Here is a 25,586-nt window from a genome sequence, read left to right as displayed (position 1 = left end):
TGTTTGTCTAGAATGAAAATATGTCATTTTTCATCATACACAAACTCCACCATGACCTTGATTTTTGGAGCAACAACTTGAAAACAAATAAATAAGGAAAAAATCAATCAGATAAGTTTTGTCGATTTTACACTTTCTTTTTTCTCTTTATTTAGTGTATGTAACAAGTAAAGCTTGTGCTTGCCAACTTATCCTTAGTTTTGTTTTCCTACGCATGTGTCACGCAACAGTTAATAGACCAACCTCATCCCTTCCACTTTTCCATTCAGCTTAAGCCCAAAGGACAGTAAATGATGCATGAAAATTTCTAACATGACAAATCAGCTAGCTTTTTTTAAGCTAATTTTCCACTAGGCGGAATCAGCTAACTTAATAGTTAATGTAGTCATAAATTGCAGAATATAAGCAGGAAGGTTAAAAGACCCACTAGACTACCAGCAAACACAAAGAAGGCAATCAGTATTGGAACAGAACCTGTAGTGCTAGTGCAACTGCTTCTTCATGCATAGACATCATGCTGTATATATGAACACAAGCTCGCATTCTCTTTTCCTTGAGGCAAAGGCGTAGCGCATATTTGGGATCATAAAAGAATTCAGGGCCACCTGGTTGCCCTTTACCAAACTTGCATTCTAGGAAACGCAGAAGAGCATTCTCATCTTCCTACTTGCAAAGAAAAAAGTGAGAGAAAAATTAGGCACAACTAGGCATATTTCTACTTGACAAGCATGCAAATAGACATCTAGCAAGTTGTTGAGTGCATGAAGGCATTCTTGATTCTCCTGAAAGCTATGGTCAATGACTTAATATTCACATTTACATGATAAAAGATCAAAATTTACCCCAAAGCAAAATAGACCTATATAATATGTGCCCCTTTCCTATAAATGGAGGTAGGCCCTGATTCCTTGTGTCAATTCTCCATTGGCCAACTTCTTTTGGCTTGGAATTAATTTGTTTCAGGGACTAAGATAATCCAACACTCCTCTGACGAAGAAATACCAAGTTATAACCAATTACGCGGTACGGAAGAAAAAGCAGAGCACATAAAGAAGTCCTGAGTTCTCCCAATTCTTGCAAAGTATAACTTGTAAAATGTGTTGAACGGGCCTGTGCACCCCCGGGATTAGTCGGGGCTCAAAGAGACTCGGACACCCGGTGCAAAATCAAAAAAAAAAAAAATGTGTTGAACGGAAAAATAATTAAGCAGTATCACAGTATAAAGCAGATCATGTAAACAAAGCAGTCCTGATTTCTCCCAGTTTGTGCAAGTAACATTTGTTTATCTTGTTACGGTGAAGTGTAAGCTACCTTTTATAAATTTGAATAAACTATGAATGAACAAAATGAAAAAAAAAATTTGTCAAGATGAATAGCTATAGATAGGAAAATTAACATAATGCTTAAATTTTTCCGTGGTTTCTTCACATTTGCAACAGAAAAAGGGAAGAAAGATGAATGTGAAAGATTATATTCTGTAAATGAGTAAAATTAGATGCAAACAGACCATTCGAAGATATCATGGATGTGTTATTATTTGCATATTTAAAAAACCTCAAAGAAAATGGAAAGATGGATAAATCCCGCATGCACATATGAGACCAGATAAGCATTGCAAAAGCTAAATAACTTGAACCTTTTTGGCGTATAAGGAAAGTAACAGATTGTGAACGCCAGGATCCTCATTTTGTAAACGATGAACACAATACTCCAGGTACTTGATTACTTCATGAGTTTCATTCCTGCAGGTGGCATACGGTAGAAACGATCTCATAAAAAATAGTAGAACTGATATTAACCGAAAAATACTAAGACTATGCATATAAAGGATATCTTGAATGCGGGAAAAAGAAGGAAAAGGAGGGCCTTCAGAGTGAAGAAACTCATGCTGCACATTATGACATACTGCTATTCCACATATATTGCTAGAGCACACAAAAGTCTTCAATTTCTGTAGAATCCTAGATGATTGAATGAGATTTGTGCAGTTTCTTTTTTTCTCTAGTATAAAGTATTAAGTAATTATCGGAAAAAAACTAAAAGATATATGGAAATCAACATGAATTTACCTTTGCAACAAGTCAAGGAGAATTCACAGAAGAAACAAAGAGAACAAAGCTGAATCAAAGCTTTTCAATTTACAAAAGATCGGTTGAATGCAAACCAAACTGACAGTTCTTCTCCTAAATAAGTGAAGAATCACAATATCCAGATCACCTTAAAGTTCTGGAAGTTGAAGGCTCAAGCCATTTGATGTACAGAAACACTATAACACAGGATACTTAGAAAGACTTAACCGTATGAAATCCTAACAAAAACCCAGCAAATGATGTTTGCTTCACAAAATAAACCTAGATGGTAAGGCCTATTGGTGTTTCTACTTTCTAGCCTATAAAGCTTCATGTTTTAAGCGAGTTCCAGCCTTCCTACGAAAGATACCATAGTGACCGCTATAAGAACTTTGGCAGGTACTAAACATTGCCTTACCTTCTCAAGTCCACCTTTAAATTCAGAAGAAGCAGGGGGGGTAAATATGTTGAGCCAAGTGTAGTATGGTCTAGTATAGGCACTTCTAGGCCCCTTCTCTGCTACTGGATCACTCCAGTGCTTTGGGTACTACAGAACCTCTGCCATTCATTGCAGCAGAGCCGTTCCATGAGCCCGGGTGTGCGCTAAGCACAGTTCTTTGAATCAAACATTGAATGAAATCGATTCTTTTTTATATATCAAAATCTAAATCGGATAGTATAGATGGTGGATATATCTTTCTGTTTGTATTTTCTTTTTATTTTGTTTGAGCCCGTTTACCAGCCTTGAACCCTTGACCAAGTAGTTTCAAGATAACTTCCCACCACTATGAACAAGGATGGCCAGTATCTTTCTGTTTGAATATATTACTAATCAAAATGGATTTACATAGTGTTGTAGCATAGCAAGAAGCCCCGATAGTGTTGTAGCATAGCAAGAAGCCCCGAATCAACAAAAGCAAACCACAACATTTGCTTTCCGCCACTCAGGTTTCAGCAGAAATTTTGAGTAAATTACAAATAACATTGTAATATCACAAACCAAAAGTACTCCAGATATTAAAGAGGGTACCGTCAGCCATTATACAATCACTATTAGAATGTTCAGTATTAGCATTTGTGTTTTAAATTAGATATTGTCCCACATTGAACAAATATCATATGTGTATCTTGTTTGACATCTATAAATAAGTATCTTGCATGATTAAGTCATCTCTATGTCTCTTCTCTTCTCTTATTTTTGACATGGTACCAAAGCATTTACAATTCTAGTCGAGGCTTATGTAGCTTTTGCCTACCAGTAGAGGTAGCCTTATGTTTGCCGGATCAAATTTTATTTCTTTTCACTATTTCCTTATTTCCCCTTCTTTCTCGTGGACGTTCAGGCCACACCTTGTCCAGCCATAATCTACCATTCTTCCCTATTTCTAGTGACCTTTTCGGCCACATGTTGCATATTTACGGTGATTGTCCAACAACATTGTGCCTCTTTTTCAAAAATTGCTCCTACAGCACAGCACCTCTTTTCTGGTGGCTATTCCAGCGCCACCACTTCTCTCCAATCGTTCCGGCAACTTTTACTATGAGATTCCAATGATCAGAACATTTACAATGACTTTCAAGCATGTTTTTTGACAACGTGAGTTTAGACACCTAGTAGTTACACAGTGTAGTAATTACACAACTTCGTAAATTCAATGACTTGTTTGTTTGCAATAACATAAATTACATTGTTACTACCAACATGTTACAGTGGTAATTGCATAATTAGAGATTTTGTTAATTAAAAATGAATATTAATCTTATAAAAATTAAATATGCTTTTTAATATGAAAAAGTAAATGAGTTTCAACGGCTGACAGATATGTGTATCTAAGAAATATTAAATCATTTACTAGGTAACTTAAAATACATATTTTTGGTCAAAAATATATTACATAATTGTAATTGCATAACTAATATTGCGAACAACCAATGATATCTTTCAAAACAATTAAATCTAAAAAATATTAGATCATCATTATTACTAGGTAATTTAAAATACATATTTCCTATTGAAAATATATTAAATAGTTATAATTGCATAACTAGTATTGCAAACAGAAAATGGTATCTTTCGAAAGAATAAAATTTTAGTTCTAATTAATTGATAATAAACCAATTACAACTCAAAATATTCCAACCAACTCATGTGAATGTAATCTATAATTAAAAATTCATTTCATTTTTAAAATGATAATATATATATATATATATATATATATATATATATATATATGTGTGTGTGTGTGTGTGTGTGTGTGTGAGAAAGTATTATCTATAAACAAATATTTGCACTAATGATTAGATTTGGAGTATGTTTAACAAGAAAACAAGAGTAGAAAAATAAAAGTATTAAGGAGTAATTTATATTTGTAAAAATAACAAAAAATCACCTAAAAGTAATTACAGCATGTAATTACCACCAATTAGTGACCCCCCCCCCCCCGGGGGGGGAGTTGGAGGTGTAATTGCACTCCTTCAATTACAATTAATTCAATGTTGACCAAGTAATTACTTGGCCAAATAAACAAGCCAAATTGTGTAATTACAATCCAATTCCATGTAGCTTTCCAAACACACCCTTAGGCAAGTTTTCGTTTGACAGCTTGTTTTCGAGTTTTCGGATTATGCAAACTCAGGTAGATTTGCCCACCTTGCTTCAAGGAACATGTCAGAATTTTAGTGGTAAACAAGTATGCATCGGTTCCAAACAAGTTGGAGTCGGCATATGAATACACATTCCTTTTACTATAGTCCAATAGTGTTAGACTATTATACTTCCTCCGTTTCAATTTATGTGGGCTCATTTGACTGATCATGGAGTTTAAGAAAAGAGAGAAGACTTTTGAACTTGTGGTGTAAAATGAGGCACATATATTTTGTGTGGCTATAAATCATTGCATAAAAGTAAATTATTTCCAAATAAGAAAAGAGGTCATTCTTTTTGGCATGGAGTAAAAAAGGAAATAGGTTCACATAAATTGAAACGAAGGGAGTAGTAAAATACTAAAGGGTTAAATTCTAAAATTAAATTTTGCCACATGGACAAATACCATATATTTATTGTGACTGACACATAAAACTACGCAATATTGTATAAACAAGTCATCAATATATCATTTATCCTTCTATTTTCTTGTTTTCTCAAACAGGAGAGACAAGAGTAAACAGGAGAAATAAACCTCCAAAAATACCAGGATGTAAGGTCGTTGCGAATTCTATCTACTTCTTATTGATTAGAATATCTCTAGATTATTTTCACATATTAGCACATGTTCTCATGTATATTTTATATTTCAGCAACTGCATAGTAATTAGTAAAATGTAAATTAGACAACCTTTTGAATGGCATCCCATAACCAGTAGGATTGGAATGTAGTTGCAAAGAAAGCAATATTTTACAGACAAATATACAAGGACATTACTCTATGCAATCTCATTCGTTTAGTCTGCAACATGCACTTAATGAACATGTCACATGGCTTTTCTTGGGGAAGCGCCTGAAATTTTTGGTAATGAGTGACAGTCAGACACAAACCAAGACTCTACCCACTCCTGTCCCATGTTAAATTGTGTGAAATAAAAGGGCAGCCCGGTACACTAAGCTCCCGTTCTGCGTGGGATCCGGGGAAGGGCCGGACCACAAGGATTTATTGTAAAAGATTTAATAGTTGAAAAGGGAAAACTTTAATATTTGTTTATATATCTTTCGTATACAACAAATAGATGTCACTTGCGGTTACTAGGAGTTCAAATCAATTAGATGTCAATCAACTGAGGCAGTGTCATTAGACCTTAATCTATGTTAAGACCAATTTGCAGGAAAAAAGAACACAACATAGTCCTAGAAACAGTAGATTAGTGACAATCAGTCATAGACGTAGTCTCAATACCAGGAAAAAATATATAATCCTCACCCATGCCCTGTAGCCAAGGTTTAGTTGACTGTCAAAAATTGCCATCCCTCTCTACCCATTTGCTCAAGAAGCAGAGAAACCTCCACTAACAATAACTTGCGATTGACCAGTCAGTTAAAGGAAACTTCTAAACCAATGCACCATCATGGAGGAAGGAAGTGAAATAGGAACATCACCAGAAATGATGCACTTTCAAGGTTTTGCAACTCTCAAGCACAAAGAAAAGAGAAACAAAAGCACCCCGCTAAAGTTTTTCACAAAACTAGCGAAAGCGTTCTTCAAACTCACTTGAGAAGAATGTGAGATGAAAAGAACCTTAGCAACACGTTCTTCAATCCCGCAAGATTGCAAGAAGCGTTGAATAAAGAAAGACGAGTCAACCAAAAGAGAAATTACGTTTTTGAAGCAAGAGCTTAGAAAAACTAATCACCAACCTTTATTTTCAGCATATTGAGTCGTTTAAATAGTCCTTACAATGAGTAAAATTGAAGAGGTTAAGGTAAACTAATCCTAATTGAACTAGACTAAGAATAAGGTTAAGAAAAGCCTATTCTAACTAAAATAGAAAAAAAAATTCTAGTAGGAATGGAATATCAACTAACAATCCTAGTTTGACTAGAACTACAAATATAATCCTACTAAAAGAGAAAATAAGAAATCCTAATCATTATGGAAAAGAAATCCTAATCTTAAATGGATTCTTGGACTTGTTGATTTCTTGGATTCTAGGCCTTATTGATCTTGCATCATTCCCCCCTGGTTGAAAAAAACTCGTCCTCAAGTCTAACAACTTACATAGATGGTGCAAGAATTGCTATGGTAAAGAATAGGTACCCAAATGCTCACCAGGTTTTAAATTACATCTTGCTAGCTTATCATAGAGCTTCTTCATGTTGGAAGAAAATTTAGAATGTGGTCGAACTAAATCCCACTTTCTAAGTTTCAATTTTCTACCAAGCCGACTCTCAAACTTCAACTTACAATATGAAGTTATTGATGTCAGAACTACGTGAAACTTAGCCAAATCCATGTCTAGCTTTGAATTAAGCATTGAGATCAACGCTCTTCTTGAGACTGCATCTATTCGTATGCTTGTACGCCAACAGTCACTTTCATGATGGCCATATATATTTATGAGGTGAAGACATCTTGTTTCTCCAACATACCTTAAACTCTCCATTATCCACTCATTTTTAGGTAATCCTTCCTCGTGTTCATGCATATTTTTATGGACTTTAGGATTAACGCAGTATGCTGACTTGTTTGGAATGATCGCGTCAACAATCAAGTCAATATTGTATTGAGCATCTCTGAAAGGCGGAAAGTCAATGACACACATAGCTGGATACTCCAATGGATCATCGTAAAACTTCGGTGGTAAATCCTCAACTTGTGGATCCAATGCATGTTCCTCGTCTCTTTGATAATGGTTTTCATCAGTTTCGTCCTCTTCACGCCCTTGATTATTTGTATATTTATCATATTGGGCATGGGACCTTGGGACTCTTACGCCTTGGTCAGCTTCAACCTCTTCAGCTTGCTCAATATATCTTGTTCTTTGTGGTTGAAGTGGTGGATATCGAAGTTGTAGACGTGGTGATAGCACTGGTATGTTATGTGGTGGTAGAGGTGGTCGTGGTGGTGGAGGTAGTAGGCGTTGTGATAGATTTGGTGGCTGATTTTGAACCACCATGTGTTCAACTAATTCAGCTAAATTCTCCATTGATTCCTTCAGGCCATTTAGCTTCACTTCAATTTCTTCATCGTCTCGTTCAAGGACTGTAGTTCTTAATTTTTTGAATTTTTAATTGAAGATCGATTAGAGAGAATCCCGAACTTGCTACTTGCTTGTCTAGTGACACGAAGAATAAGATAGCAAACCAAGAATTCGAAACTGGAACATATGCTTTGATACCAAATTGATGTACTTTCAAGGTTTTGAACCTATCAAGCACAGAGAAAAGAGAAAAACAAAAGAACCTTCAAACTAGCGAAAACGTTCTTCAAACTCACGTGAGAAGAATGTAAGATGAAAAAAACCTTACTCACACGTTCTTCAATCCCGCAAGATTGCAAGAAGCGTTGAATAAAGAAAGACAAGTCAACCAGAAGAGAAATCACATTTTTGAAGCAAGAGCTTAGAAAAACTAATCACCAACCTTTATTTTCAGCATATTGAGCCCTTTAAATAACCTTACAATGAGTAAAATTGATGAGGTTAAAGGAAAACTAATCCTAATTGAACTAGACTAAGAATAAGGTTAAGAAAAGCATATTCTAACTAAAATAGGAAAGGGAATTCTAGTAGGAATGGAATACCAACTAACAATCCTAGTTTGACTAGAACTACAAATATAATCCTACTAAAAGAGGAAATAAGAAATCCTAATCTTTATGGAAAAGAAACTCCAATCTTAAATGGATTCCTGGACTTGTTGATTTCTTGGATTCTAGGCCTTCTTGATCTTGCACCAAGAAATCAGATAAGGTCTCCTAAAAGGAAAGATTATCGAAGTTGAAGCATCAGTAAAATAAGATAGGCTAGGACGCACATTATATGCACGTTGGTTACATGACAACTCTTTAAGGACTAAAGTAGGTCACACATGGAAAAGAATCCAATTCAACTGCCCCCCCCCCATAAAACTAACATACAACTAAAATGAAAAAAAAACCTATCACATAAAAGTGATAGGGTCATGAAGAACATGTTAGTAAGAAGAACATCACAGAGCTCGATGTGAGGTAGAGATGCACATTACTTTGCATGTGGTTCACTTGAATAACGCATCATTGCAGGAATGAGCTTTCTCGGGTTCAAACTTTTAGTGGTCATCCATGACTCAACAGTTTCATATGCATCGAGCATGATGAGGTCTGGCGCAAACTTGTACTGTAACAGAACAAAAGAATTATCACTTCAAGCAATAAAAATTTCACAGATTCCGGCTAAGAAGTTCTCAGCCAAGTAGGGGATGGTGCTTTACAGTAGATTCAAAACATAATCACTACTTAATACTCCCTCCGTTTCAATTTAGGTGAGGTAGTTTGACTCGGCACGGAGTTTAAGAAAAAAAATGACTTTTGAAACTTGTGATAAAAGCTCAAGGGGTAAAGGTTTTGTGGGGTCATGACATTTGTTTGGTTATAAAAGCTTCTCATTAAGGGTAAAATGAAGAATTTAAAGTTGAATTATTTCCAATTGTAGAAATGTGTCATTCTTTTTGGAACGGACTAATAAGGAAAGTGTGTCATCTAAATTGAAACAGACGGAGTAGATTTTAACGATACCTGAAGTTCCGTTGAAACATTAGGCTTCTGAAGAACCTGTAACGCCTTCTTCGCTTCTCCTTGCTGTGTATTTACATGGAAAAAGAAAGACAAATTAGGTTTCACGCCAACAATCAACTAATGCATCAAGTTAGTGTTACTATGAGCACAAAATGCAGAACACATCCAAAAAGATCCAAGAATTATTTTTCTTCCCTTGGTCTTATTCATAAGTGTGCATAAAGCAGAAGCATACAAGTTGACAGAAGTTCATGCTATATGCCTATTGCAATCTCAAAGAAAGAAACTTCGTTTCTCAGGAAATTCGCGCAGCGGAAGATCCTGAATTTGAGACGTCCTACACCAAAAATATTCTCTTAAACAAAGATATTCGCGCTTGGATGGCGGCCCAAGATCAGCCTCATGAAAACCTTATAACTCCTATTTTGTAGCTGCTGCGCAGCTACTTATTTACTGTAGGAACTATAAATGTTTTAATCATTTTTGCTTTGCTGTGATGTTCATGAATGGTTCAGAATGTAAGTGTCCATATGAGGTTGGGGTGGGGTTGGACCGAGATCTCCAAAGATTATACAAGGAAAAAGGTAGAGGAATCAGTAAAAAACAATACGCATTAGATGCATCAAACACTCTCCAGAGGAGTCCATTGAAAATGAGAGTAGACTGGGAAGTCCAAGCAAAATGCAAATATCACTCCATTTCATCTGCGCATTTAAGAGTATAACCCGAAGAAGAGAGCACCATGGCAGAGTACACTACTAACAGTATAACAAGGTTCACTCTCTGAAAGTAAAAAGGCTACCAGAAGAACAGTAGCTCTGAAGCTCCGGTACAACCTCAAAAATGGGTACTACTAGCAAATCTCAATGTACTTCCAACTCACAGTATGCCATAGTATCGTTAAAAAAACATGTAACTATTCCAAATCTGCACCAACTCTTATGCCTTTTAACCACCCACATCCACGACCTTATTCGACATCCCACTCTCAAGCATTCCATGATAATAATAAAAATCAAGGTAGAGAGAGTAGATCACCATGTTGCATACAACTGTATGAAGAGAAAGATACGTTAACGACTCCCTACGAGAAGGATCAGAAATCATACTCTTCATATGTGAAATAGGTCCTCGGAACCCATTCAATGTTAAATCTAATTCTTTCCAGTATATTTAAGTCTTAAGAGAGAAAACTGAGCTGACAGTCATACGCGCAAACTACCCACAAGTACTCGCACCTACCTCTGAATCTAAACATTTACGACCAACAAATCATTTGCTAACTTTGGACTTAGAGAGAGAGAAAGAGGCTCCTACTTCTCTATAGAAGCAAGGAAATTCAACCTTTAGTTTTATAAGGATGTCTTGACTTGGCCAGCTCTGGACATGGAAGAAAGCTGTCGGAAAGTCGAAGCCGGTTTAGAACCCAGGTTTAGAATCCAAATGAATACGCAGAGAGAAGAAAAATACTTTTGAGAACTTGCTTAGTGAGTAACTTGCAAGGTGGGCTGGTTCTTCAGAGATGATCTCAGACTGGACAGCTGAAGCTTGGCGAAAGAAAACGGGGTTAACATCAAAGCAGAACTGTACTTTCTTTTTTAGATTTTAGATTCATATCAGAAAGGGAAGCTAGAGGGTTTTTCAAGAAGTCCAAAGATGGATGAAATGGGAGTATTTTGAAGCTGGAGAGATTGTCGGAAGGTGTAGGCTGTGTAGAGAAAAGGGTGCGCGAAGGTGTTATTGCAGTGAATATTTTCCGCGTTCCGGCGCACACGTGGAGTGTGGACTTGTTTAGAAGGGTGGGGGATATCTGTGGAGCATAAACGATATGTCCAGAGTGAGTTTTTGTGAAGAAAGGGGAAAAATTCCCAGTATCCATGGTGGTGGTGGCTAGGGAACTCTGTTACTGGTTATGACTTTCCGAATTTGAGCCGGAGGTGCTTAATGCTAATGGGGAGGTGCACGGAAGGAAGGAATGGACGAAGTGAAGGGATCGTATGGGGGAGAACAGTCGGAGTTTAGAAAATTTGAAGGTCGGACTGTCTGGCTGAAAATATGGTGTTCAAGCCGGTAACAGTTGATTGGAACGAAGTGGGGGAGGGGGAATTCAAATTGGTAAAAATTAAATATAGAATAAAAATGAAAGGACAGCAATACCCCTGGATTAGTGAACCGATTTAGAGGAAATTTTGAAGCGATTCACTGAAAACTTTGGCTTTAACCGTGAGGAACCATCTGGGTCGACCAGTCCAAAGTATATCCCCCCGGAACGAAAGTGTCACTGATTTGATGATCACTATTAGGCAGTGATAGCGCCAGAAAAAGCCATGGCACTGCATGGTAGAGCTCACAGATGACCATTAATGGAGTACAATCAAAGGGAAAGGTGAAGGGAAGTGTCCTGAGGCCCAAGAGAGTGTCCAAACTCGATGGGCTCACTTCCTCCCGCGAGTAGTAAGCCAGACAGCAGTTGCGAGGCAGTTGAAAGGGTCGTCAGAAGTTGGCGGGGGCTGGAACAAGCCAAAAATGCATAGAAAGCCACATAACCTTTATTTCTTCAATTTCAGAAAGAGCGACAGGCTTGGGTAAAAGAAAGGAAGGGCTGAAAAGTACTGGAAGAGGTCTTCCAAAGCAGGATACTTATTTTTCAAGGTCAAAACCCATGCAAAATGTTTCTTGGCAATCACTGAAAAGTCGATATTGTTGAATTTTCTGATGGTCGGGCATCTAATCAGTGTCATTTAAGGATCAAGGAGATCAGGGGTTGGTAGAAAGGGATGGGGTGGTGGAGGAGCAGCAAAAACAGGTTGATAGTTGAGGGCAGGCGGCGAACTCACTTGACCCAGCTTTGGGATGTTTTGGAGTTTCATTTGAAGGAAAGGTGGATACAGTTATTGGACACTTACTTGATATAGAGTAATAGAACGAGAGTCAAAAGGAGATGTAGGCGTAGAAAACAAAAATTTTAAGAGGGGAAGAGGCACTAGAGGGTGACACAAAAAGGGGACGGCAATATGGTGTCTACGATAGGAGGAATAAGGAGATGGGAAGGGGAAAGGAGGTGGGGAAAGAAACAGTTTTGTTTGATGGATATTAAAATCATCAGTTGAAATGTTTTAGAGGGATGACTGACTCGAAAAAAGGGCTGTCATCAAGGTGCAGATTAGAGAATGATTGGGTAGCGTTACTGTCTTTTCAGGAAACTAAAATGGGAATGGTGTCGGATAGTGTTGTGAGAAATGTATGGGGAGGAGATGGGTAAAATATGACTTTATACCTACTAGGGGGAGCGCTGGAGAAATACTTTTACTTTGGGATGAAAAGAAGTTAGAGAATATGGAGGTGAAGAAAGGCGAGCTCATGTTAGCAGCCCGATTTAGAAATATGGGAGATGGAGTGGAGATTCCAGATGTGTATAGTCTGTGGAGTAAGGGTCTAAGATAACTTTTTGGGATGAGATGGTGGGTATTTTGAGGGTATGGAATATTCCAGGATGCTGGGAGGGGACTTTAACACTAATAGATTCCCGGGGGAAAGGGTTGGTTGAAGGGTGATGCCTAGGTTAATGTAGGAGTTCTCGAAATTTATAGAACACCATTTTCTTATTGGTCTTCTTTTGCCAGATTCACTTGGCCCATGTTGGAGGACTCAATGTCCAGATCGATTCTTGGTATCCGGTACTTGAGAGGAGTTGGCTCCGAATGCGATACAGATTCCCCTTCCTCTATTGATAATAGTACTACGTCTCCGAGAGGTCCAAACACTATTTCCTCTAACAGCTTTCTGATAAGGAAGGAAAAATTTTATTAAAAACTTCAGCACAAAGGGGATACTGCAAGTGTACAAAAGTAGAGATGGACTAGACTCCCTTAAGTAAGATTTCCTCAATCAGCTTTTGGTAAATATGTAAGATCTCTTAATTATTACCTTTGCATCCTCCATACTTGTCCAGTTATACAGAGCTATCAGATGCTACTCTCACCGTCCTAGTTTATGTGAAGGTGTTTGACTGGACACGAAGTTTAAGAAATAAAGACTTTTGAAACTTGTGATGTAAAACAGGCTAGAAATCATTTCATTAAGGATAAAAAGAAAAATTTAAAGTTGAATTGTTACTAATATAGAAATGTGTCATTTTTATTGAGACTGACTAAAAAGGAAAGTGTCACATAAATTGGGACAGAGGTAGTATTAAATTGGCAGCGAGAACTTGTAATCTTGTGGATAAGTCAGGTGCTCCAATATCCTTCATTTAGCCAAAGAGACGGGACTTCTGCCTCCATGGTATCTCTATCAGCATATGCCACTTGGTTAAGCAATATTTTGTGTTCGTCTCTCTAAATTATCTCTATCAGATGAGAGATGACCTATGTTGCTCAATAAGGTCAAAAATGTGCAACTCGTCCAAAGTATCTTTTTCCTCAAATGCCACTAGCAGAAAACAATTCTGTTTTAAACTTTTGATGTTTTCTTTTAGTAGCTTTAATTTTTTTACAAAAACAAAATCTGGCCTCCTACTGATCTGACAAAACCCCAACAGCTGAATTTCTACAACATATTCTTGCAGCCGTAAGTTTTCACATCTTAATTACGATTAACTCTTGTTCCAATCCCCACATTCAGCATGATATTAATTTCAAACTCAACAACTGGCAGAGAAATCAATTGCATCTATTCTGGAGAAGGTGGTTTAATAAGCCTGTCCTCTTGCTGAGGCAAGTCGAGTCCCTCCAAATCCTCGAAGAAGAGTGAAACTTCCCAGACTAGTTTATGTCTGCTGTGATTGTTAACTTTTTCTAAGATAACCCTCCATGTTGATCAATGAGTGCACTCTGGTAGATCCTAAAGATCACTCACATCCAATAATTCTTCCCATATCCAATCTCCAACAATTCCGAGTGGGGCATATTCTCCTTAAAAAAGGATGGCTAAATTGAGCTAAATAGATTCCCAAAATCAGGAAGTTGAATGGTTAGCAATCATTTTGTCGTAACAAGTGAAACCTATGTTGTCTCACATCAAAGAATTCCCCCGGACACCCGATTGCAACTACAGCCATCCAATTCATGCCGTGCTAGCTGGAAGTCTATCAGAATAGGAAATGCATCCAGTTAATGACGTAAACTTATACTCTAAACTGGTCAATTTCAGTACTTCATTAATCGTGACTGGTCAGAATTTCAAATCCCACCTCCAAACTTACTTCCAGGTAGCGGTCGGTTCAAGATTTCCAATCTAATATTCACTAACCTATCCATCAACTTCAACATCATAACCTTAGTCCTCTGAAGAGTTGAAGATAGAGGTGATCCACTGGCCAAGCTTTCCTCATTTGTATCTGTACATAACTCATGGAGGCAGAAAACTGGCTCATCACCAGTTGCCAGCCAATCACCTGCCAGACAAATCCTCATGCTTTGGAGCCATGTCCACCTACCCTATGCTAATTTTGAACCACAAGGATAATCACTATTGACCTTTTCCTAGGTAAAATGATTCTACACAAGCAAATCCACTGAACGGTAGAAATTCTGAACAACATATGGTATCATAAACATGCTCCAAACAGCTCCATTTTCAGAAAATCTTACCTTTACCTTCTGATCATAGCTCCAATTAAGTGGTAGCACCCCAGAAACTTATATCCTCGACCAAATTGTGCTAATGAAATGTTTCCTGCATTCAAATATTTCATCTCAAGTCTTCTTAATGTTATGTTTGACTACCTCTAAGGACTTTAGCCAAGCTGTGAAGAAAATCATCCTCACATGTAATTCATGGATTAGAGGAGAGAGCACTATAAACGATTTTGTGAGAAGGCACGGGAGAAAATATATGTTATTGATATTGGATGTTCAATACAATACAAGAGGTCCTTATTTATAGTTATACTATACAAGGACATACTACTCCTCTACCAATGAGGGACAAGTGTCACGGGCCCAAATCCTTACATTGGGTAGCGGCACCTGCTCGCCCGTGCGGCGCCTGCAGTTCCCCTCGCTGCAGGCCAACCTTTTTCCTATCCCAGGATTCCCAAGCACGATCCTGTACCTGTTGGTGGGACTCGCCCATAGGCTTGCCCCAACTTGTGCCGCCCATAAGATGTCTAGGCCCTTGGCCCTAGACATGTCGTGGCGCTTCATCTTAGGATCACTATTCATGCACGCCCTGGGGGATTGGCTTAGGACATGTCTTGTCCCTCGCCCGAGCATCGCTCCCGCGTGCACCTCAAGCTTGACACTCGCCTAGTGCATCCGCGACTAGCTCGTGCCTCGCCCGAGTAAGGCAACCTTTAGCCCTTGGCCATTGTCATGCGCGTCTTTCGTGCCATGCCCATACATTGCCCTCGCGACACGCTTCCATCCCGAATAGTGCAGCGTCGCCCCACAACTGCACCTTTAGGCCAACGGACCCTTGCTTGCATGGTTGAACCCAAGCCATGCTCACAAGTCGACACATGATGCCCCTATGACAGGTGCGTCAAGTATCCAATCGGCACGGAGGTCTCGTTTCAACATTCGGCAGCCCGCGGGGCTGGCCGTCCCACACATCGAGCCTCCAGCACCACTTTGATGCCCAGCGCTAGCCCGAAGGCGTCGCGCCGCCCATAGAGTTTCCCTAACTCGTATGAGTACCTTTGACACTCCTTTGAGTCATCTAGGCAGGCCCTTGAGGTTGCCCCCAAGGTAGCTCGTTCTATACGGCTCGGTGGCAGCACGTATGGGGGAGGCAGGTCGGAGCTTTCATCACCTATACCCCCTTATATATGCTTAAAATTAAAAAGCCCAAGTTGCCCGAGTAGACAGTTCTACGTCAGACCATCAGAAGAACCTTTTCTCACCAGTTCTTGGCCGAAATCACAACTCCAAATTGCGAGTTGTGACATCCTCCCACACTCATAATGTCATCGTCCCCGATGACACATCATGGCTTAAGACATCCCGGAGTCTGCCCCCTCAGGTATGCCCATTTCAGCTCCCTTTGTCCCGTGGGTTGGACTTCCTCGAAGTCCTTTCTCAAAAGGAGTCGTGCCCCATGCACTTCTCCCCCAAGTATCTTCCAAGCGTGCCTCTGCACTTCACCTCCATTCGGTGTTCACTTGGAAAGTGCCTCCGCACTTGCACCCTCTGGTGTTTAACTTTGTGATTGACCCACACTAGTCAATCACACCATGACCCTCACGGCCTTCATGTCCGTCTGAAGCTTTCCTTCACAGGTTAGCACATCAATGTGCTCTTTTGACGCCGCTCCCATAGCCTTTCGCTCCCGTAACATTAGGACGCCCTCTTTGGCATAGCTCCCGTAGACTTTCGCTCCCGTAACATTAAGACGCCCTCTTGGCATAGCTCCCGTAGCATTCCGCTCCCGTAGCTTTCCTTGCCCTCACTACCTTGAAGATGTGTTCGCTTCCAGACCCACGACTTCGCCCATATGCCTCTTGCATAGGCGGGATCCTCCCACACTCAATGTGGAGGATACACCTTAGCACTGTCGTCCCACTTGGCATTTGGCCAGCTCTTGGGACGACCTTTGGTGAGTACTACATTCCCAAAGTCATAGCGTCGCCGCATTCCCGAACAAAGCTCTTTGTTTTCCAACTGTCACTTCCTCAGCAAGTAGCCAATGCTCCCGGTAGTACTTCAATACTCGCCCTATAGACAGGCACCCTCTTGGTCCTGCTAGCACGGCTTCCCGGTTCGGTGTGCCTCGCACCTGGACACTCACGGTCCCCGATCGTTCTACATACTCCTTTCCAGAATGATGACACCTTCTAACTTGGAAAATCGCCCAATTTCGAAGCTTCGCTATACCCTCGAATTCGTTTCCTCACCTTGGCAATGCCCTCAGGTAACCGAAAGGTCTTCTCCCGTAGGAAAGACACTCAACTTGATGCGTTGCACACATCCTTGGCAAGATCTCCACAATGATCATGCCCAAGTTTATAGTCCATGGCTCCCACTCTTCGCAATATGGTTGCACGACCTGGCAAACATGGCTTTCTCTTGGCCATCCGACTCATCGGCATATCACCTAATTCAGTAGTACCTTAGACTCACGAAAGACAATGGAATCACCCATTTCTTTCGTTGACCATTAGTATCGGGTACTCGATCTTTGGTGGCATATCAACATCAATCTCTGCTTTGACGTGATCTCTGCACTGACATCCAAAATGCGCTCGCCATATCCACCCTTTGCCTTCACATTGTGCCATGGCATAGTATGGCCTTAATCAGCTCTGATACCAAGTGTCACGGGCCCAAATCCTTACATTGGGTAGCGGCACCTGCTCGCCCGTGCAGCGACTGCATTTCCCCTCGCTGCAGGCCAGCCTGTTTCCTATCCCAGGATTCCCAAGCACGATCCTGTGCCTGTTGGTGGGACTCGCCCATAGGCTTGCCCCAACTTGTGCCGCCCGTAAGATGTCTAGGCCTTTGGCCCTAGACATGTCGTGGCGCTTCATCTTAGGATCACTATCCATGCGCGCCCTGGGGGATTGGCTTAGGACATGTCTTGTCCCTCGCCCAAGACTGAGCATCGCTCCCGCGTGGACCTCAAGCTTGACACTCGCCTAGTGCATCCGCGACTAGCTCGTGCCTCGCCCGAGTAAGGCAACCTTTAGCCCTTGGCCATTGTCATGCGCGTCTTTCGTGCCATGCCCATACATTGCCCTCGCGACACGCTTCCATCCCGAATAGTGCAGTGTCGCCCCACAACTGCACCTTTAGGCCAACGGACCCTTGCTTGCATGGTTGAACCCAAGCCATGCTCATAAGTCGACACATGATGCCCCTATGACAAGTGCGTCAAGTATCCAATCGGCACGGAGGTCTCGTTCCAACATTCGGCAGCCCGCGGGGCTGACCGTCCCACACATCGAGCCTCCAGCACCACTTTGATGCCAGCGCTAGCCCGAAGGCGTCGCGCCGCCCATAGAGTTTCCCTAACTCGTATGGGTACCTTTGACACTCCTTTGAGTCATCTAGGCAGGCCCTTGAGGTTGCCCCCAAGGTAGCTCGTTCTATACGGCTCGGTGGCAGCACGTATGGGGGAGGCAGGTCGGAGCTTTCATATGTACCGAGCTTGTTACATATATAACCAATACGAGAACCAGTGAGAGACTTGGTGAAAATATCTGCAAGTTGATCATTCGACCTCACAAACTTTGTAGCAATCTCTCCTGAAAGTATCTTTTCTCTGACGAAGTGACAATCAATCTCAATGTGTTTAGTTCTCTCATGGAACACCGGATTTGATGCAATATGAAGGGCAGCTTGATTATCGCACACAAGTTCCATCCGACTGATTTCACCAAATTTCAACTCCTTGAGCAATTGTTTGGTCCAGACTAGCTCACATGTTGCCATAGCCATTGCTCGATATTCTGCTTCTGCACTAGACCGAGCAACTACATTCTGTTTCTTGCTCTTCCAGGACACCAAATTTCCTCCTACTAAAACACAATATCCAGACGTAGAACGTCTATCAGAAGGTGATCCTGCCCAATCAGCATCTGAGTATCCAATGATCTGCTCATGACCTCGATCCTCAAAGAGTAACCCTTTGCCTGGAGCCGATTTTATATATCGAATAATGCGGACAACTGCATCCCAATGACTATCACAGGGAGAATTCATAAACTGACTTACAACACTCACAGGATAAGAAATGTCGGGTCTAGTCACTATGAGATAATTTAACAATACCTGAGCTAGACTGGGCAACCTCAATACCTAGAAAGTACTTCAATCTGCCTAGATCCTTAGTTTGGAAGTGCCGGAAGAGATGCTGCTTCAGATTGGTAATACCATCCTGATCATTGCCAGTAATAACAATATCATCAGCATAGACTACCAGATAGATACAGAGACTTGAAGCAGAGTGCCGATAAAACACAGAGTGATCAGCTTCACTACGAGTCATGCCAAACTCCTGGATAACCGTGCTGAACTTACCAAACCAGGCTCGAGGAGACTGCTTTAGACCATAAAGTGACCGACGCAAGCGACATACAAGGCCACGAGACTCCCCCTGAGCAACAAAACCAGGTGGTTGCTCCATATAAACCTCATCCTCAAGATCACCGTGAAGAAAGGCATTTTTAATGTCCAGCTGATAGAGGGGCCAATGACGAACCGCAACCATGGATAGAAAAAGGCGGACTGAAGCCACTTTAGCCACGGGAGAGAAGGTATCACTGTAATCGAGCCCAAATATCTGAGTATATCCTTTGGCAACAAGACGGGCCTTAAGTCGATCAATCTGCCCATCGGGACCAACTTTGACTGCATAAACCCAACGACAACCAACAGTAGATTTACCTGAGGGGAGAGGAACAAGCTCCCAAGTACCACTTGTATGTAAAGCAGACATCTCGTCACTCATAGCCTGTCGCCATCCTGGATGAGACAACGCTTCACCTGTAGACTTAGGAATAGAAACCGAGGACAAAGAAGATATAAAAGCATAATGGGGAGATGACAGACGATGATAACTCAAACCGACATAATGAGGATTAGGGTTAAGTATGGTCCGTATACCTTTCCGAAGTGCAATCGGTGTACTAGGAGCAGGGTCCGCAGCAGGAGCAGGGTCAGGACGAGAACCAGTTGGGCCTGATGTAGGACGCGAACGACGATGATAAGTCAAGAGTGGTGTTCCTGTGGCTGGGGAACTAGGGGGAACAATACTAGACTCCTCAACGGTTGGTATGGATGAAACCTCTGCGGTCGAAGGTGGAGGAGGAGCTATAGTAAACTCCTCAAAGGTCGGTATAGGTAAGACCTCAGATATATCATCGTGGTCAGCAGAAGTAAAAAAAGGTTTAGACTCAAAAAATGTGATGTCAGCTGACATAAGGTACCTACGAAGAGCTGGAGAATAACAACGATATCCCTTCTGAACACGAAAATAACCAAGGAAGACACACTTGAGAGCACGAGGAGCTAACTTATCTTTCCCAGGGCTAAGTTATGAACAAAACACGTGCTCCCAAAAACACGGGGTGGAAGAGAGTATAAGGGTGACTGGGGAAACAATTCTGATTCATGTCATGTACCAATTGTCTGTCCCGTACTGCGATCCTGGATAATAAAAGAATCGTCAATAAAATATATACCACAATGGAGGGCACGAGTCAAAAGACTAACAGATGCAAGACTAAAAGGACAGCCATGGACATAAAGAACGGAATCTAGGGTGATAGGAGACAAGGGATTAGCTTGTCCAACTCCTTTTGCCTTAGTTTAACATCCATTGGCTAAAGTACCAGTGGGAAGAGACTGTGAATATACAATATTTGACAAAAGTGATATATTACCAGAGATGTGATAAGAAGCGCCTGAGTCTATGACCCATGGGCCAAGAGTGCTAGACTGGGAAACACAAGCAAAAGAATTACCAGTAATAGAAGTATCAGTCTGAGCAACTTAGGCTACTTGTGGAGATGTCTGCTTACTTGCTCGATACTGAAGGAGCTCATTATATGCTTCTTTAGATAAAGAAAATCCCTGGTTACCTGAAGTCTCGGTCTGAGCAATGTAAGTATTTTTGGGTGGACGACCATGTAAGGAATAGCACATTTCACGAGTGTGTCCAAGTTTGTGACAATAAGAACACTTGGGTTTAGATCTTCCAAAACAACCTCCTCCTCGTCTATGCTCCATAGTTTGAGATGCCCGAACATCCACTGTCTAGGATGCAAGAATAGAGGAATCAAGTATTTGTGATGAGATCACTAGTGGACTTGGTGCTGCAGCAAGGCGGAGTAATCGAGAGAATAATTCATCAACTGTCGGGACAGTCGGACTAGCCAAAATCTGGTCGCGTACTGAATCAAGATCATTAGGAAGTCCAGCGAGGGTAAGAACGAGAAACATCTTCTGACGCTGCTCTTGTTGTTTTTCAACACTAGTAGAAACTGGCATCAACTTCTCAAATTCCTCTGTGACTGCCTGTACTTGACCCAAGTAAGTAGACATATCTAATTCCTGCGTCTTTAAGTTTGTCATCCGCGATATCACATCATAGAAGCGAGATATGTCATTAGTGGATAAGGTACGTGCCTTTGCCCAAACCAAATAACATGTCTGGAATGGACGAAACAAGGGTATCAACTTGGAATCAATAGATCGCCACAAGATGCTACATAACTGAGCATCGATTTTTTTTGCCCAAAGCGCTATTGCCTTTTCATCTCGCTAGACTGTTTGATTAGATGATCTTGAACACCTTGACCTCTACACCACAACTCGACAGATGAAGCCCAAGTAGTTTGAACCTCCCATTAAAGGTTCCGAGGTAATAATAGCACTAGAGCTTCCAGAACTCATGTTTCTAGACACAAAAGCATCAAATCCCAAAGACATTATTGCAAATTATTACCAAATAAGAGAAAGAATCAACTGTAATCCACTGAAACAGAGTACGGAAACACAAAAACAGAATAATGAAATACTGTAGTTGCCGGAATCTACTGTAGCTGACGGAATAGTACTGTAGCTGCCGGAAAAAAACTCAAAGTGGTCAGAATGAAATGAAAACAGTAAGGGTAGGATCGAAAATACCAGGCGACCCAACTGTTCTGAAGTAAGATCTTCAAAAAATGGTCGGAAGTGGTCGTACGCGCCGGAGCGTGAGCTCACGCGCGTGAGCTTCTGGTGGCGCGTGAGGAGGAGGTTGCCGGAGATTTTCACTGGGGTTTGGTCGCCGGACAGTGACGACTCTTGTGGTAGTGTTGGATTTTGCACAATACGAGATGAAGCAGATGCAAAACAGCCTTAAAAAAGTACTGATTTCTCTTTACCGGAATCGCTGGAATTTATGTACAGCGATAAGTCTCCCACAATTGCTCTGATAACATGTGAGAAGGCACGGGAGAAAAAATATATTATTGATATTGGATGTTCAATACAATACAAGAGGTCCTTATTTATAGCTATACTATACAAGGACATACTACTCCTCTACTAATGTGGGACAAGATTACACTATATACATAGTTGTAAACTAACAGATTTCATAGTGGCCGTAGTCTATCCGTTGACATTGACCTCATGAATAACACATAGGTCAAGGGGAATATCTCATATCTCTCATTGCATAAAATAGTTGAAAGCCCCACACGAGGAAGCCCCAATAATAAGGTTGCCGTTTTGCAATCTAATGACATCCGACAGGAATACTTGCGAGAATTCTATTATACACCAGATCTAAGAAGAAACTCTAGCATGAAAGACAACATTCCACCTCTGATTGTGGAGGGAAATAATTTTCTCCAAACAAAGGGAAAACAAGACAAGTATCCAAAATCATAAACATTCCTCTGGCAACCACTTACAAAAATAAAGAACAGCATGAATGTGGAGATAAGAAATTATTTAACAAATGAAAAAAGACAAGCCAATGAAGTAAACCGGCATCTCAAAAGATACATAAAAAGAACAAACCTGAATGTAGTGGAGAAGCACAATTTCGTATTGCTCCTTTAGACTAGCAAAGAACACTAATTCGTCAACCCTACCATAGCTACAACAGAAAAAATAACAACATAGGGGGACAAAAGGTCAGCCAAAAACTATTACAACATATTAGGGAAGGAACAAATGACAAATATATGAAGGGAAGAACACTGAACTTTTACAAAGAAAGAGTCCTTCTAAAGAGTTCCTTCTTTCTTTTCCCTAGATAACAATAGATTTCATATTGTTTCATGAGATTTCAGCTTGAAAAAGGTTGCGGGTCACAGCACTTAAAATGTCAAACACGTACGCGAAGTGAGACTGTGACATGCTCACTTTTACAATCAGCAATTAGCATGATACGAAAAATACGTACTATGTTTCTTGGAGGAGGAGGAGATAAAAAAGATGAGTAATTGGACTGTAAAGAGTAGAAATTTATAAGAATCAGATTCTAAACCAAGCAAGAGATCAATTGCCAGATAAGCTACCTTTCTAGTAGCTTCATTGTGGTTGCTTCATCCAATACATCCTTGCAGTCACTTAGGAAAGCACGAAACTCCTTAATGAGTGATTGGTACTCGGTATTATTACTGTCCAACGCACTGTCATCTTCCAGAAGCAGCCGATTGATCTGCAAACAAGATGTACGAAATCAAATCTAGAAAAGGCCAATCATCTATGTTCAAATAACAGCCACCATGTAATCACTTAAAGAATACACTTTGGTCTGAAGACGGATAAGTGGAATCATTCCATAATGTTCAGCTTCCTCATATTACATTATGAGAGCGTAAGAGAGAGCTATTGATGATTTAGTCATTTGGTACGAATGACGGACCAATATATAGGTGTCAGGTGTCAGACACAATACAATTATGATACTTGTAAATATGACAATATCTAACTTAAAGTTTAATATTTTAAACATTCTAGATTTTGATATCCGATTAAAATTGAACATTATAACTTCCATCCTCAAACTCAAGATGGAGAAACATAGAAAAATAAATAGTCGTCTGAATAACAGAAAGTTGCCAAAAACAATCAAAGTCCAACCAAGAGGTTTCAGAGAGATTCAATGTTGAAGCGCTGAGGCGGATCCAGGATTTGGAGTTCCAGGTGCCAGTGCTTAGAACATAGATGTGTTGCAATTTATACGGTCCAAATATGGTATATATTTGGCCGGTTTAATCTATTTTGAGTTTCGGTTCGGGTTATTCATCTTTTTCATTTATATAGACAAACCAATCGAACAAAAAATTTAATAATTATGACAACTTGGAGCAAAGTATAGAACTTTAAAAATTTTACTAATATCATAAAAGTACATCATTCATTTGCAATTATACTCGACGAATTTTCATATTCTGAAAACTGCCACTAGAATTAAAAACACTTTCTTACAAAACAAAAATTTAATCCAACTCAATTTAGTAATTTAGTACAATCCCAGAATTAAAATATGGAGTATGTATTTTGTACAAGAAAAAAGAGTTCGCTATCGATGCATATTTAGATACTCAAAGCAGACGCCGAAAGATATAAGAAGAGTGAAAAAAGAAATACATTTGTCGAACGACCAGCCAATAGGTAAAAGCTTGAAAGTTACTTGGTCTCTACTACGATCATAAAGATTCTGACATCATATGAGAAAATAAGAGAAGGAAAGAAATATATAAATGATTTGATGACCTGATGAATAAAGACACCAAATTACAAGTGTCAGATACAATACATCTGTTATTTGTCGAGAGTGGACGATATCTAACTTACAAAAATAACGCTTCGTCATTTCTTATATTCTATTTCTAACACACTAACACAACACTCAACATTTTAACACCCAAAACCAAAGCATTTAAATATATTTAAAAGCTTCATATCCACATACATTTTCCATTTAGAGTGCTTATTCTTTTCTGAGTTTGTTAATGGTGATCAGTCAACACCCCAGTTACTTTTCCACTCTTAATCCTCCGACCTAGAACTCTAGCAATAACTAGTGTAGTAACTCTATTTGATATAAAGATTTGTTAAGTGACAAAAATGATTAACAATGAGTCAGAAGTTAGCCCGTGGCTTAGCAGGGGCAGATCCAGAACTTGACCGCAGTAGCTCCTACGAAAGGCTAAAAAAAGGACAGCATTGTGTGCTAAACTTCCATTATACACGGCGCTTGAGGAAGATCAAGACCACAAAGGATCTATTGTATACAATATTACCTTAGATTTCTGCAAGAGGTTTCCACGGCTTGACCCGTAACCTCTTGGTTCTACTAAAGACTGAGGCTAAAAAAAACATAAAAAGAATGCAACTTGTCAAACGCAAATCGCATGTTATTAGCCCCCACTCTTGAGGGTTTCACCAATGAACCAAAGTAGTTAAAAGCAAAAAGCACAAAAAAAATGCCAAATTTCAGTGGGGCTTTGAGCACAAAGCTGAACTAACATGTGGACCTTAACGAACAAAGGCGCTAAGAAAAGTTTTCATATGTAATGCAATTAAAAATAGCTACAAACAATGACTATTAGGACAAAAGAATTCAAATTACTATATTTAAGCTAATTATAGGAAGTAAAAATGGGAAAAAGCATTAAAAATCCCAAATCTAAAGTAAGCGCCTATGACCTCTATACTTGTCCAAAGTGAAACTATTATCACCTTGAGGCATGGACAAGCAGACTTGTGGTAGGCAATGCTATCTACGTGTCGTCACGTGTATATACCGTTAAAGACTTTTCATCTTTCTTTCTTCCTCGAAAAATGGATGTGTGCCGGAGTTTTGGTTCTCCAACCAAGCTTTTCCTTTCAGACATGGAGTTTAAGAGTTTGGTAGAAGAAAA

At 40.1% G+C, this 25,586-nt stretch overlaps 1 protein-coding gene across 4 annotated transcripts in view; it reads right to left on the bottom strand.

Moving 5' to 3' along the window:
- Positions 1 to 25,586, bottom strand: part of LOC104105486 (vacuolar sorting protein 18) — a 75,407-nt gene that overhangs the window by 24,436 nt on the left and 25,385 nt on the right. For all 4 annotated transcript variants that reach the window (XM_070186288.1, XM_070186287.1, XM_070186289.1 and 1 more), the window contains 6 exons: positions 23,232 to 23,374; positions 22,729 to 22,807; positions 9,278 to 9,340; positions 8,749 to 8,879; positions 1,637 to 1,742; positions 475 to 663 (listed from right to left, as the gene is read on the bottom strand). In XM_070186288.1, coding sequence (XP_070042389.1) covers positions 475 to 663; positions 1,637 to 1,742; positions 8,749 to 8,879; positions 9,278 to 9,340; positions 22,729 to 22,807; positions 23,232 to 23,374 — 711 coding nt within the window. The remainder of the gene's footprint in view (positions 1 to 474; positions 664 to 1,636; positions 1,743 to 8,748; positions 8,880 to 9,277; positions 9,341 to 22,728; positions 22,808 to 23,231; positions 23,375 to 25,586) is intronic.

Source organism: Nicotiana tomentosiformis, chromosome 10 (assembly GCF_000390325.3).
Source record: "Nicotiana tomentosiformis chromosome 10, ASM39032v3, whole genome shotgun sequence".
Classification (NCBI taxonomy): domain Eukaryota; kingdom Viridiplantae; phylum Streptophyta; class Magnoliopsida; order Solanales; family Solanaceae; genus Nicotiana; species Nicotiana tomentosiformis.
This window is presented reverse-complemented; position numbering and strand designations above follow the sequence as displayed.